Source organism: Macaca thibetana, chromosome X (genome assembly GCF_024542745.1).
Source record: "Macaca thibetana thibetana isolate TM-01 chromosome X, ASM2454274v1, whole genome shotgun sequence".
Lineage (NCBI taxonomy): Eukaryota > Metazoa > Chordata > Mammalia > Primates > Cercopithecidae > Macaca > Macaca thibetana.
Window position 1 is genome coordinate 101522314 of NC_065598.1, and position 14049 is coordinate 101536362.

The 14049-nt window shown below is 32.8% G+C and overlaps 1 protein-coding gene across 1 annotated transcript in view; it reads left to right on the forward strand.

The window, feature by feature from the left end:
• The window catches only part of LOC126946072 (nik-related protein kinase), a 140727-nt gene that overhangs the window by 93538 nt on the left and 33140 nt on the right, over window positions 1-14049 (forward strand). The window contains exons 14-19 of the mRNA XM_050776075.1: window positions 2478-2585; window positions 5029-5096; window positions 6869-6963; window positions 9519-9616; window positions 10683-11047; window positions 12378-12714. Of these exons, the coding sequence (XP_050632032.1) occupies window positions 2478-2585; window positions 5029-5096; window positions 6869-6963; window positions 9519-9616; window positions 10683-11047; window positions 12378-12714 (1071 nt within the window). The remainder of the gene's footprint in view (window positions 1-2477; window positions 2586-5028; window positions 5097-6868; window positions 6964-9518; window positions 9617-10682; window positions 11048-12377; window positions 12715-14049) is intronic.

Genomic DNA, 14049 nt, shown 5'->3' on the forward strand with positions numbered 1-14049 from the left:
TTTGGATCTTTAAAAATTACTTTCATAACTTAAAATTTCAAAGATAACTCATCAAAAATAAGCACAAAACAAAATTTGCTTTTGCTACTCTAACCTTTAGGTTAGTTTATTCTTTCTTCCAATAGAATGCTGAACTATACTAACTGAGTGAATTACACTCATTTTTGTGCTACAGGATGTTTAAATCAAGGTTAAAATGAGAAGGCAAAGCAGTTTCCAAAATATTTTGTATATGGTTACCATATTTATGACTTGTTTCACTAATGTGCTGCCCGTTTTACATAATTAATCAATTATGTGGCTTCACAGAACATGAAACAATTTACAAATTATTCTCTGTGTTATAAGACCAACAGGTTCGTATGCCCACTGCATAGTAACAGACCAAGTACACATGCATCAGGGATGCAGCAGGAGAAGAGTTTAATGATCAGCAGGGCATGGAGTGAGGAGGTGGGGAGGAGACCCTCAAATCCATCTCCTGGAGGAGTTCTGGGTTGGGGTTTTTAAGGGGATTGTAGAGGGTGAAGTGTTAGATAATTGGAGTTGTTGATTGGTCAGGGTAAGGTTGATGGTCCTTGAAATCATCGGGATGTGGAAACTGCATTTTTTGGTGAGTCAGCCTCTTGTGGGCTCCTTCAGACCAGTTGGCGTCAGTGGGGTCCTTCAAACCAGTTGATTGACAATAGTTTCACTGGTATGCAAGACCTGAAAAAATATCTCGAAGGGAAAACAACATTTCATAATGTTCAAGTTGTTATCTACAGAGCAGTTAAGGGGAATGATGATGTTGCAACAAGGTCTACGTGATTCTAGGAAAATAGGCAACAAACATCTATTGAGGAAGGAGGTCAGAGAGCAAGCTGACCTAAAGATTAATGCTAAACGTGCTGCAAACTTGGTATATTTTTTTCCTCCCCCTCTCTTCTTCTGTGATTAATTTTATAAGTTAATAAGGGTGGTTTCATCTGTACCCTTTAGAAATGTAGATTACAGTATATCAAACTCCATTTTATCTAGGAACAGTCACTAAAACGTAATTGTTTCAAAAATCATTTAATAAAAAGTGAATATGATTTTCCTGGAGTTATTGAATTTAATCTGGTAGGTCTCAACTGATAATGAAGAATTATGGGCTTGATAACAAATTAATGAAGTTAGATAATATTAGGGGAGCAGTTGTTTTCTAATATTCCCCACATCCATTTGTGTAAAAGGAATCATTGTGATGATCCTAACTTATACCCTTTTATCCACATCTATTTACCTAATAATAATCGTTGCAGTAATTACAAATGAATTTTATCTGAGTATCTATGTAAGAAATTCTTTGAGTTTGTGCACATTGAACCAATTAAACAAATGCTAATTTGTTGACATGTTTAACATGAGAAAAGGTAGGAACAGCAAGAGAAGCAAGGCACAAAAGGGAAAATGGATGTCTAGCTCTCAGAGAAAAAGGGAACTATAAAGAGCAATAAACTAGATGGAGAAAGGGGAGGTTTAAGTCTAGAATGCTGACATTTGGCAAAAACTAGCTCATCTAAAACGCTAATGATTATTTTTGATGAGCCCTAGTAATCAATTAGATCTAATGGGTTTCGCATTTATGAATAAGACTTTCATTGATCTCTGAAAGATTCAGTAATACCAGCATGGCACATACTTATTGTCATTTATTGTTTTAAACATACATGTTGAAAGCCATTCTAAAAATTTTAAAAGTCAATAAATAATAGTTACCAATCTCATGACTCTAGGCTCTTGTACAAGCATTTATATCTTTATATGTGGTCATTGAAGAAAATATAAAGGAAAAGAAAATTATTGATAATATAGTCAAAGTCACAGATCTTTCATAATACCTGAAATTTTATTAGAGTTGAGAGACATAGGTGGGTGCTTTAAGTCACCAGCAAGAAACAAACAAAAAATGCATTTTTATTAATCTTTCAGTTGAAGAGATAATATTGATTGGATTAAAGGAGAAAACAGTTTCCTAAACTCCTAGAGCTCAATTAGGGAGAAATATTTGCACCAGTGTATTACAGATCTTCCATTGCTCAGGAAGACCAAACTTTGAAGTTATAATAGCTTGCTAAATGTGACAGTTAGTTTGGTGTTATGAGTTAATCAAGTTTTAGGCCACAGATTCTTAACCTGGACCCTGTAGATGAACTTCAGGAGGTCAGCAATCCACCAGAAAATATACATAATAGGTGTGTCTATATGCAATTTTCTGTGGACAGTCTATAGCATTTCTCAGATTCTGAAAGGGATCCAGAACCAAATACTATTAGAAACTACTGATTTAAATCATTTTTAGTATTTGGATATTGTTCTTTTAAATTGTGTATTGTTTTAAATTATATATTATATAATACATATGAACAACTCAACATTAAGATGATGAAGTTGTTCCTATCACTTGCATTTTAACAGCAATTAAAACAGTTACTTTCCTTTTTACTTCAAAGGACAAAGAAGATGAATCATCAGACAATGATGAAGTATTTCATTCGATTCAGGCTGAAGTCCAAATGGAGCCATTGCAGCCACACATTTCAAATCCTAAAAAAATTGAGGTGAATTTTTCAATATGAGTTGTTATGATATTAGTAAGAACCTAGAACAGTGGTTCTTAAACTTTTTGGTCTCAGTGTCCCTTTATACTCTTAAACAATGAGGACCTCAAAAAGCTTTCATTTACTACATGGATTGTGTCATATGATATTTAATTTATTAAAAGTTAAAACTGAAAAACATTTAAAATATTAATTCATTTAAAAGTAATGAAACTATTACATGTTAACATAAGAAACACATTTTTAATGAAAAACCTGTATTTTCCCAAAACAAAATTTTAGAGAGATTGACATTGTTTTACATTTTTGTAAGTCTGTTAAATCTATCTTGCTTAATGAAAGACAGCTGGATTATCACATGTGCTTCTGCATTCAATCTGTTGCCATGTGTTGTTTTGGTTGAAGTATACGAATAAAAGCTGGCTTCTCACACATAGGTAGTTGGAAAGGGACAATTTTCATAGATTGTTTAGATAATTGAGTAAATTATTGAATAATATACCAAAACTAGAGAAGTGGAATCTAAAACCATATCAATGAAATGTTGTATATTCAGTTAATAATAAAACTCAATTTGTCTATCTTATGCTATAAATAGATGTTTTGTTTTATGCATGATTTTTAACTTCATGCATTGGTCAGTTGGAAAATATTAGCTTACTTTGTATGTAGATCTTCCCAGACATTTACATGTTTCATTATACAATATCAAAAAACAGCATTTGTTAATGTTACCATCAAGTACATCATAAAAGTTACTTAAGAGTATTGTTAAGTTGTCAAATGCTTGGTGGCAGATATGTTTGAAAATTCTAATTTTCCTTTGTAAGCTCAAATTTTATCATTGCTAAATTGTAGCATGTGTTTTTTCTCCTTAACTTGACAGGTTTACTTTATTCATTAAAAATAAAATGTCTACCAAATACCCAGAGTTTGAATAATCATAGTTTGTCAGTCTTTCTTTAAGCAAAAATATTGTACATGAAAAATGCTGGCAGTTTCAGTTTGTAACACAAACACACAAATATTTTTCCTTGATTAGCTCTGGTCTGGGATGCAGTTTGTGACAGGGTCTGGGTCATTTAATCTTTGTTTTGTTTTGTTTTGTTTTACAATTATAAGAATAATTAAGTCCTAGTGTCCACTTTGACTTCTGTTTTCATGACTATATTAATAGTATACTATTTAGTACATATATTGGTGAGGCCAGAGTTGTAGGTTTTCTTGTCTAGACAAGGAAGCATCATCATCATAGCCAGTATTCCTAATAGCCAGCCATCTAAAACAATCTTTTTGTAGATTAATAGTAATGTCAATAAACTTCCAAAGATCAGCTTCATAAACCAAAAGTCCCAGACTGGGTCATATGATACCAATTATATCAATTGAAAGTGGAAAAAAAATAGGCAGATGCTTACCCTTACCTACCTGTCTCTCAGAGTGTAGAGAGAGCCTTGATAAGTCACTTCATAAAGAAAAAATAATGTACTAAGGCTACTCTAGTTTCTAGAAAGTATAGAATGAGTTTATCAGCATGAATATGCTAGATTAAAAAAGTAACACACTTAAATTTCCTTTTTAAAGAATCTAGTATGACTGCCTTATTGCATGTCAGAATGACCTATGTTTTGGGCAGCTGAAACTTATTTGAGTAGAAACCTGGTGATACAAGACTTAGTGAGGCAAGGCAACATTCCCTGGCCCTGTCTACCAATGTTGGCAGTAAGTAAAATTCCTCCATTGATGGAAGCTGGCTTATTATACGCACCCTTTCTTGAGTATTTGGCTACATTCAATGATTGTATGATTAGTAAAATGCAGATTAATCTATTTAGAGTTGAAACAGTACTTGGAACACTAACTATGATAGTACAGTCAAATTGTAAAGCAGAAAAACATACTTTCTTAAAGAGGGGACAGTTTTGACTAGAGAGATTTTAATGAAATGTATGTATGTGTGTGTGACAGCTTTTGAAAATCTAAGGTTAGCATAAAAGGATGAGTGTGTAAGAATTAGAACTTAAATTCTGAGTGAGAAGTTTAAACTTGATATAAAAAGCAATGTGATAACATGGAAAGAACATTAAATTAGACGTTGGGAGACCTGCATTCTGATTTTAGATGTTCCCTTGACTTGACATAAAATTCTTAGAAAAGTCATTTTTCCTCTTTAGGCTACAGATTCCTCAACAATAAATTAAGATTTTGATTATATGAGCTCCAGAATCTGTTCCTATACTAAAGATCAAATATACCATCAGAAATTATGGTTAAGCAAGTCTAATGTTATAAGTAATTATAAAATAGAATCTCTTTATTAAAAATATATTTTATGTTAGATTTTAGGAAAATATATATGAAAACAGGCATTTTCCCACAAATTAATAGTTCAGAACAACTTATGATCAAGAATTCTACTGAAGTATTGCATTGTGTCTTTAAGGTTCAAGAGAGATCCCCTTCTGTGCCTAACAACCAGGATCATGCACATCATGTCGAGTTCTCTTCAAGGTATGTGTCTTTGATTTCTATATTAAAATTATTCATAATTATCAAATGGAAAATTAAAAATTATTTCATTGATACCACATTTTGTGAAGTCAACTAAAATATCCGTGACAACATCATCACCATTGACTTTCTTGGCCCACATTTAAAACCTTAACTGCAATGACCCATTACCTATATCTTTCATATTTGGTCATACTGCAGTGTCTGTGATATTTAGTTTGATAAATAGATGGCAAGATTCACAATTTTAAAAAGAAACAATAACAACAAATACTTTGACAGTATTCAATTAGTAGTCGATGATAAAAAGACATGAAATTTCAAGTGAATTTTCATACATGTGCTGCATGATAAAACACACACACCAATTATCTTTAACTTCAGAAGCTAATGCCACAGAATGGATAAGCCTAAAAATGTCCTATAGTCAAAATCAAATCTAAAACTCAACATTATATAAATAAAATATCATATATAATATTGATACCAGTCACTGTATTTTTTAATCTTTGTAATATTGATCTTCAGTAATTTTCAAAGATCACATTCCATATTTTAGATATTGTATGCATTCTGTTATATTTTAAAACCAAATTTTAAGGTAGATTTTTAAAGAAAATCACACCCTCTCCAGCCCCAACTCACAATAGAGAGAACTTAGCCTATATTGATTCGGTTAGTAAATATTTATTGAACACTCACTATATTCAAGATATTGGACAGTATGGTCAGATGGCATACAATTAATGTTATGTAGTATATATTTTCCTGCTTCATTACTTTAAAAACCACACACAATTATGTCTTTAGATTTAACTGGAGTGCAGAAATCTTGAAAAATTGTAAAGCAAGACTGGGAACTTTCTTTTTCTCTGCACTCAATGAATGGATTGTCATGGTTGATCTGACCTCAAAGGAAAGAAAGCAGTTTAGTTTTGAGTAGTTGGTTTTGGTGTCATGGAACATGACTTTAATAAAATCCAATATAGAAAATCCATACTTGATGTTAAACTCAGAGTAATTGTTCACTTTACAAAAGGATTTTGAATTTATGAATAACAAATACATTGCCTTTAAATATAGTTAAATTTATGAAGTTAACTTAAATGAAACTCAAGTCTTTTCCGAAATTTGGGGCCATGGAAAGAATTTTGTCTGTTCCAGGCCTAAATCAGTAACCAAAGTCCTTCCCATATAGAAATATCAAAATAACTGTAAAATTTAGCAGCACTAGTCCAAGCAACTCTTTAAATATTCTTTAAATTTGAATAGTAAGAATGAAAGTGCTCTATTTGTCTGTCAGTGTAGCTATTTAAATCAGGAATGGGACGTTAAGAACATGAATTTCAAGCATTTAAAAATGTGGATAATAACAATAGAATATATGACATAGCAGTAACTTGTTTATTATGTTAAAATACTCACATACACTATAAGGTTATGTTTATTGCTGTGTTACTCAGGTAAAAATATTGTCAATATTAGCTTTAAAAGCTTATAGAAATTTTTAGAAATTAATATATATATAAAGGAAACATACACTCTATGGAAACATATTTTTTCTTATTTTGGAAATTATTACTCTATTCTAGACAAAATAGCAAGTTTGGGGGAAAATGGAAATTGGAAATTATTACTTAAGCTATACTTCTTTTTCAGTTTGATATATACCCATATGTTTAAACAAAACTTTTTGTTGGACTTTATGTTGAGTTATACATATCCTTTATGAATGTTAGGACATGGCACATGCTTTTCTGTCTTTTCATTAGTGTTCTTCAGCGGTCTCTTTTGGAACAAGCTCAGAAGCCCATTGACATCAGACAAAGGAGTTCGCAAAATCGTCAGAATTGGCTGGCAGCATCAGGTGATTCAAAGCACAAAATTTCCGTGGGCAAAACACAGAGCTACTGTTTAACAATTTATATTTCAGAAGTCAAGAAAGAAGAATTTCAAGAAGGAATGAATCAAAAGTGTCAGGGAGCCCAAGTAGGATTAGGACCTGAAAGCCATTGTATTTGGCAATTGGGTGGTCAGTGGTGGCCTTTAAGAAATGGAAAACAATTTTTCTGAAATTTCTTCTTTTTGTTGGGTAGCAGTTAGGAATGTGTCTAAGGAGGCGGGGGGAGTAAACTTTATTAAGTTTCTATACCACGTAAGAAAAATATGGTAAAGGAACTTGAGAGAGGCCTCTCCAGCAGTCTAAAATTTATAGGCAGCAATTAGAATATTGTATGGAGGTGTTGTGAGTGTGTGTTTCATTTATCAATTGGTTACTTCACCTCTCCAAAATCGGACAATATCTAATAAATATCCCTAAATGTTACAGAGTGACGGTTTTACTCAAAATACATGAACAATTAATCTATCAAATCAGAGAAAATAACTTCAAAAGTCGTGATGTGAATTTCAAAAAACTATTTAAGATGTGCTTTTGAGAGAATTTAAATGAATTATAGATTTGTGAAATATTAGGGTAAACAAAGCCAAAAGTTGTGTCATAGATCATGCAATCTGGCATTATCCAGTTTTAAACAATCCAGGTAAGTTAAGCAAGGGAAAAATGGCTGATTGAGTCTCTGAGTCATATGTAAAAACGTAGCATACTGATTTTTTTTAATGTTAATAATAAAAATGATACAGATGCACTTCACTTTTTGAAAAGTGAATATTTGAAGATCAAAACTTAAAAACACATTATTCTTCTTAAGTGACTCAGACGAAGGCAGAATTCTTTTAAATAGCACTGTCCTCTCATACACAAATACTATGTTGTGAAAATTAGATAAGCCTGAGTGAAAAGCACACTTTAAAAAATTTTTCCCCAAAGTGTTTTCTTTCTGGCTTGACTATGGCTAATTTTACTAATACTGGGCAAACAACTAAAAATGTAAGGTTTATTCATGTGACGTTTTTGAAATAAGGAAATTCTGGATTAGATCCCAAAGCAGTCATAACATTGATAGAAGGGAGAAGGCATCTGTGCAGATAATAGCTAAATGTCTTTTCAGTTCCAAAATTATTTTATTTTATTGTTTATGCTACACAGACCATTTGATATTCCCATGAAATTACATGCTTCATCATGGAGGAAATCTCAGAGCACCTTACTACAAATTTGTGTCAAAATCTTAGTGCAGTCACTTGAACTTATTTGGTCTACTAACATACCAAAAGACTTAAAAGAAAATGGTTTCCTAAAAAAAAAAAAAAAAAAAAAAAAAAAAAAAGCACAAGTACAATAGTGCCAGAAAATGGGGCACAAATTTTAGCATGTGTTCAGTGTAATGTTCTCAAAGGACAGCAGTATTTGCAAATAAATATATGTCTTTTGGAGTTGCAGTATCTATACTTTGGCTATGTATACCAAGACTGAAAATAAGAGGGACAATAGTATTTATCTTGAAAATCTACGCACACAAAAACATTAAACAGGGAACTGAGTTTTCTCTTAGTGAAGCTTTTTCTAAGTACACTCACCCAGACCTGAATTTTGAGCCTGTTAAATATTCTCACTGTATTTTAATCACAGGGGTTATTTACCATACCACAACTCAAAAATAAAACCTAATCTCCAAACCAGATACATTTGTATTTTAAATGGAAATATTTACACTATAGAATTGAGCTGTTCATTGTGGTAGCAACTAGCCACATGTAGCTATTAAAATAAAAAGTAAAATGAAAATTAAATAAAATTTAAAAGTCAATTTCTCAGGCATACTGGCCACATTTCAAATGCTCAGTAGTCATGGGTGACTAATGACTACTGTTAATGGACAGTTCAGATAGAGAAAATTTCTATCACTGCAGAAAGTTTTGTTGTACATTGCTACTATAGAAAGGTTCCCAGCTTTATAGAAAGGGGTGTTATCTCTTTTCAGTAGTTCACTCCACAACTGTATTGAAATACATCTGGATATATCATTGGGTGGAAATTTGTGGGGGTTAAGATTGAAGAATGAACTCTTCTCTTGAGAGTTTTGGCTGATCTATCATCTTCTGATAAATACACTGTTGGGCTTTTTTTCTACTGGTCAGTATGTGAAACCAGTGGTACTCCCAGCCCTTCCTACTGTTGATACATTTTTTAAAAATGTGTCTACCTGGCTATCATTCGGACCATGTATCTTCTTACATAGATAGAGATATTTGGCAAGTGTACACTTAATATTGAAAACAGAGCAGCCATGTAGGTCTACAGATGGAAGAAAACTTGAACCCCTGCTAATACCCCTGAAAAGAGAATTTAAGATCCTGGCCCCATGAGAATTTTCAGGTGATATTTCCTGAATGGAATCATAAAAATGACAAAAAAAAAAAAAACCAGAAAAAAAATAAGGGATTTAACTGATACACTATACAAATGAAGACAATGACTGTAATCACCATTGTTACTAATGTATTTTTGGCATTCCATAGAATCTTCTTCTGAGGAAGAGAGACCTGTGACTGGAAGGAGGTCTCAGTCATCACCACCTTATTCTACTATTGATCAGAAGTTGCTGGTTGACATCCATGTAAGTTTCCATCTTAACACATTAATGTCTATTTTTTTTTTATTTTTCATTTGTTTTGACTTACACATTCTCACCTTCACTTGAGAGAAAGGTTAAAGAGTTTAGTTTTTTAATTAATATTTTAAAGATATATTCTCATTGCTTTGTGAATACATAGAACACAAAATTTAGAAATTAAAATTGAAATGGGAAAACACTTAACCAATCAGAGAATATTTTATTTTCACATTCTTGTGTCATTTAGAACATGTCTGGGAGAGTAGTAATAAAAAGCTATTTGTAAAACCTAATCTCAGATTGAGGGGTACATGTTAGATGTCCAACTTTTAATAGCAATCCTTGAGTGATGAGGCAATGCATAAATATCAGACATTTAGTAAAAAACAGAGTGTCCTCTGATGGCATAAACAAAAAGTCTTCTAACTCTTTGTGAACATGTTTAAATTGTTCTAATGCAGATTTTAAATTGTCCTAATGCAATGGGCTTTCAGATTATTCTATTTCAATTTTGTAATTACCTCTATGCTACCATACACACATCCCTTCCAGATTGCCCAAAAGTTGTTAAATGATACATACCATAATTAAAAGATGGATTTAGATTAATTCGCACTTTGGAAGTGTTTGAGATCCTTTAAGACAACCCATGGCACGTAAAACCAGTGCTGGGAAATTAACATATCAATTTCAAGAGCTGTGTGTTAATCCCAATGTCAGGGCATAAAACAAAAGGTAAAACAAAATGGTAACAAAAGTTACCATTTTTAAAGAGCATCAGATCACCTGTTCTCTCCAGCATCAAAAGCAAATGTCCACTCCTGAGCCGACAAGTATGGGTAATTTTTTTAAGTGAGTTTATTTTGCCCTATGTGATCCACTAATAATCACAGTCTGATGTTTGGGTTTTGACCTCTCATCCTCACTAAAATTTTGGCTCTATCTAGTGAGTGAACATCCTTGTTTCAATTTAAAATATATTTCAAAATGTTGTCAGCTTGGAAACTTTCCAATCTAGAAGAAAATTAAAGGCTACTAGAGACTACATTAACCTTTCTTGTGCACACAGGTTCCAGATGGATTTAAAGTAGGAAAAATATCACCCCCTGTATACTTGACAAACGAATGGGTAGGCTATAATGCACTCTCTGAAATCTTCCGGAATGATTGGTTAACTCCTGCACCTGTCGTTCAGCCACCTGAAGAGGATGGTGATTATGTTGAACTCTATGATGCCGGTGCTGATACTGATGGTGATGATGATGATGAGTCTAATGATACTTATGAAGATACCTATGATCATACCAATGGCAATGATGACTTGGATAACCAGGTTGATCAGGCTAATGATGTTTGTAAAGACCATGATGATGACAACAATAAGTCTGTTGATGATGTAAATAATAGTTATTATGAGGCACCTAGTTGTCCAAGGTTGGTTTTTTAAAATTACTTATACTCTCCATGTTTTATGACTGCAGAGCTATTTGCATCTTTGGTTTATTTTCAAAATTTATTACCAAGAGATTGACTTAATTTCACTTGCATTTTGGTAAATGGTTTGATGTTCAATAATGTATTTTAAATTGTTCTAATGCAGAACATCTAATTTTGTGTCATTTGTGTATTTTAAAATAAGCATTCAAGTATTTATTAGTTTATAATTAATTTATAACTGGAATTGTCTGGATGTTTCTTTTAAAATTACTGCCACTGAATCATCCTACTCTATAAAACTATACTGAGTATGAGAAAAGACAACAAAGGAAGTGTGTAACTTAACAAGCATTAAGATGAAGTCTTGGTATTTGCAAACATAGCTATTCATTTCTCAAACTTTTGTGATATCACCATATGTATAATACATTTAAGATGATTTTTATCTGGTTAATTGGTGGAGAAATTACCAAGAGCTCTTTTGATTTTTTTTCAACCAAAAAAGTCTATCAAGAATTCCATTATCACGAGTTGATGGGTGCAGCACACCAACATGGCACAAGTATACATATGTAACAAACCTGCACGTTATGCACATGTACCCTACAACTTAAAGTATAATAATAATAAATAAATTTTTTAAAAAAAGAATTCCATTATGAAATAAATTTCCTCTTAGAATTATCACAGGCACGTACGTTTAATTTTGTTTTCTATGCAAAAAGAGAGCATTGACACATTTTGTTAAGCTTAGTATTTTTGGCAATTAAATAACTTAGTTCCACAAGACATGAGGTCTATATTGCTGAACTTCCTTGGTGGGAGTAGTAGACCAATGAAGTTCTGTAGCAAAGCAGTCAGTACAAATGTTAGAAAATCAAGGCAGATGTTGAAATGAATACAAACTAGATATATTGCAAGAAGAATTAATCATGTTGTGGTTGAGCTAAAAACATAGGCTTAATCATTCATGTGTCTGTGAACTTGCTAATGCATGAAATAGTATATATTTAAGAAAAAAAACTACATATTCTTGCTGCTAACCTAATACATGCACCTAACAAAGAATACAAGTTCTCTTCCCTCTGCCATCCAAATGCATCTGGGAAATTGGTGGCGGCTGTGGCATTAATTCATTACATAAGACTGACAAGACATAGTGGCATTTTTCTTTCCTGTATCATACCAGTAGTGTTCACATAGAGCAAAGACAAGCCTGGGCATGGTAGATATGTATAAGACACATCCTAATTCTGCTCTACTTGCTAACTTTCCAAATGTGTTTTTATTGCGTGGCTTTCTTTCATTAATTGAAGTTTGTTATCAGGGCAAGCTATGGCAGAGATGGAAGCTGCAAGCAAGATGGTTATGATGGAAGTCGTGGAAAAGAGGAAGCCTACAGAGGCTATGGAAGCCATAGAGCCAATAGAAGCCATGGAGGAAGTGCAGCCAGTGAGGACAATGCAGCCACTGGAGATCAGGAAGAACATGCAGCCAATATAGGCAGTGAAAGAAAAGGCAGTGGGGGTGATGGAGATAAGGCAGTCATTCGAACCAGTGAAGAGAGTGGAGCCCTTGGACCCAATGGAGAAGAAAATTGCTCAGAGACAGGTGGTCCAGGATTGAAGAGAGCTGTGTCTCAGGACTTTGAATATCTACAGGAGGTAACGCACCATTTGAAAAGCAGATTGAACTCCTCTCATTGCAAATGTGTTTCTTCATGGGACATGTAGCATTTCCAGCCGTTCCAAATAGATTTCAATCATATACCACAAAGCCTTAAACATTTTTAATTATAGATTTGTAGGTGGATCCTTATTACTTCTAATTTGCGTGCTTCCTATTTACTTCCAAAGGCAAAAATCTCTTATTTGTTTGTCTTTATTACTCAGATCACATATTTGGGGTAGTGTCTCTTGACTCATGCTTTTAAAAAATATTTTAAAAAATTAATTGACATATAATAATTGTATATATTTATGGGGTACAGAGTGATATTTTAACATATACAATTTGTAATGATGACATCAGGGTATTTAGCATGTCCATCACCTCAAACATTCATCGTTTTCTTGTGTTGGGAACAATCAATATCCTCTCTCCTAGCTATCTGAAAATATATAATGAATTATTGTTAATTATAGTTATCCTACAGTACTATAGAATATTAGAATTTATTTCTCCTATCTAGTCATACATTTGGATCCTTTAACCAGCCTTTCTCTATCACTCTCCCCTACTCCTCGTCCCAGCCTCCAGAAACCACTATTTTACTCTCTAGTTATGTGACATCAATTTTTTAGCATCTGCATATGAGTAAGAACATGTGGTTTTTACCTTTCTCTTCCTGGTTTATTTCACTTAACATACATTGAGTCCAGGTTCATCCATGTTGCTGCAAATCACAAGATTTCATTCTTTTTTATGGCTAAATAGCATTTATTTCTGTATATATGTCACGTTTTCTTTATCAGTTCCTCTCTTGATGGATGCTTAGGCTGATTCCCTATTTTGGCTATTGTGATTAGTACTGTAGTAAATATGGAGGTGCTGATAGCTGTTTGATACACTGATTTCCTCTTTTTTGTAGATATGTACCTAGTAGTGGAATGATTGGATCATATGGTAGTTCTATTTGTAGTTTTATAAGGAACCACAACACCATTCTCCATTATGGGTGTAATAGTTTACATTCCCACCAACGGTATATAAGAGTTCCCTTTTTTCCACATCTTCACCAACATTTATTTTTTGTGTTTTGATAATAACCATTCTAACTAGGATGAGATGATATCTCATTGTGGTTCTGATTTGCATTTTCCTGATGATTAACTATGTTGAATTTTTGTTTTCATCTATCTGTTGGTTATTTGTATGTCTTCTTTTGAGAAATGTCTATTCAAATCATTTGCCCATCTTTTTTATTATACTTTAAGTTGTAGGGCACATGTGCACAACGTGCAGGTTTGTTACATATGTATGCATGTTGGATTATCTGC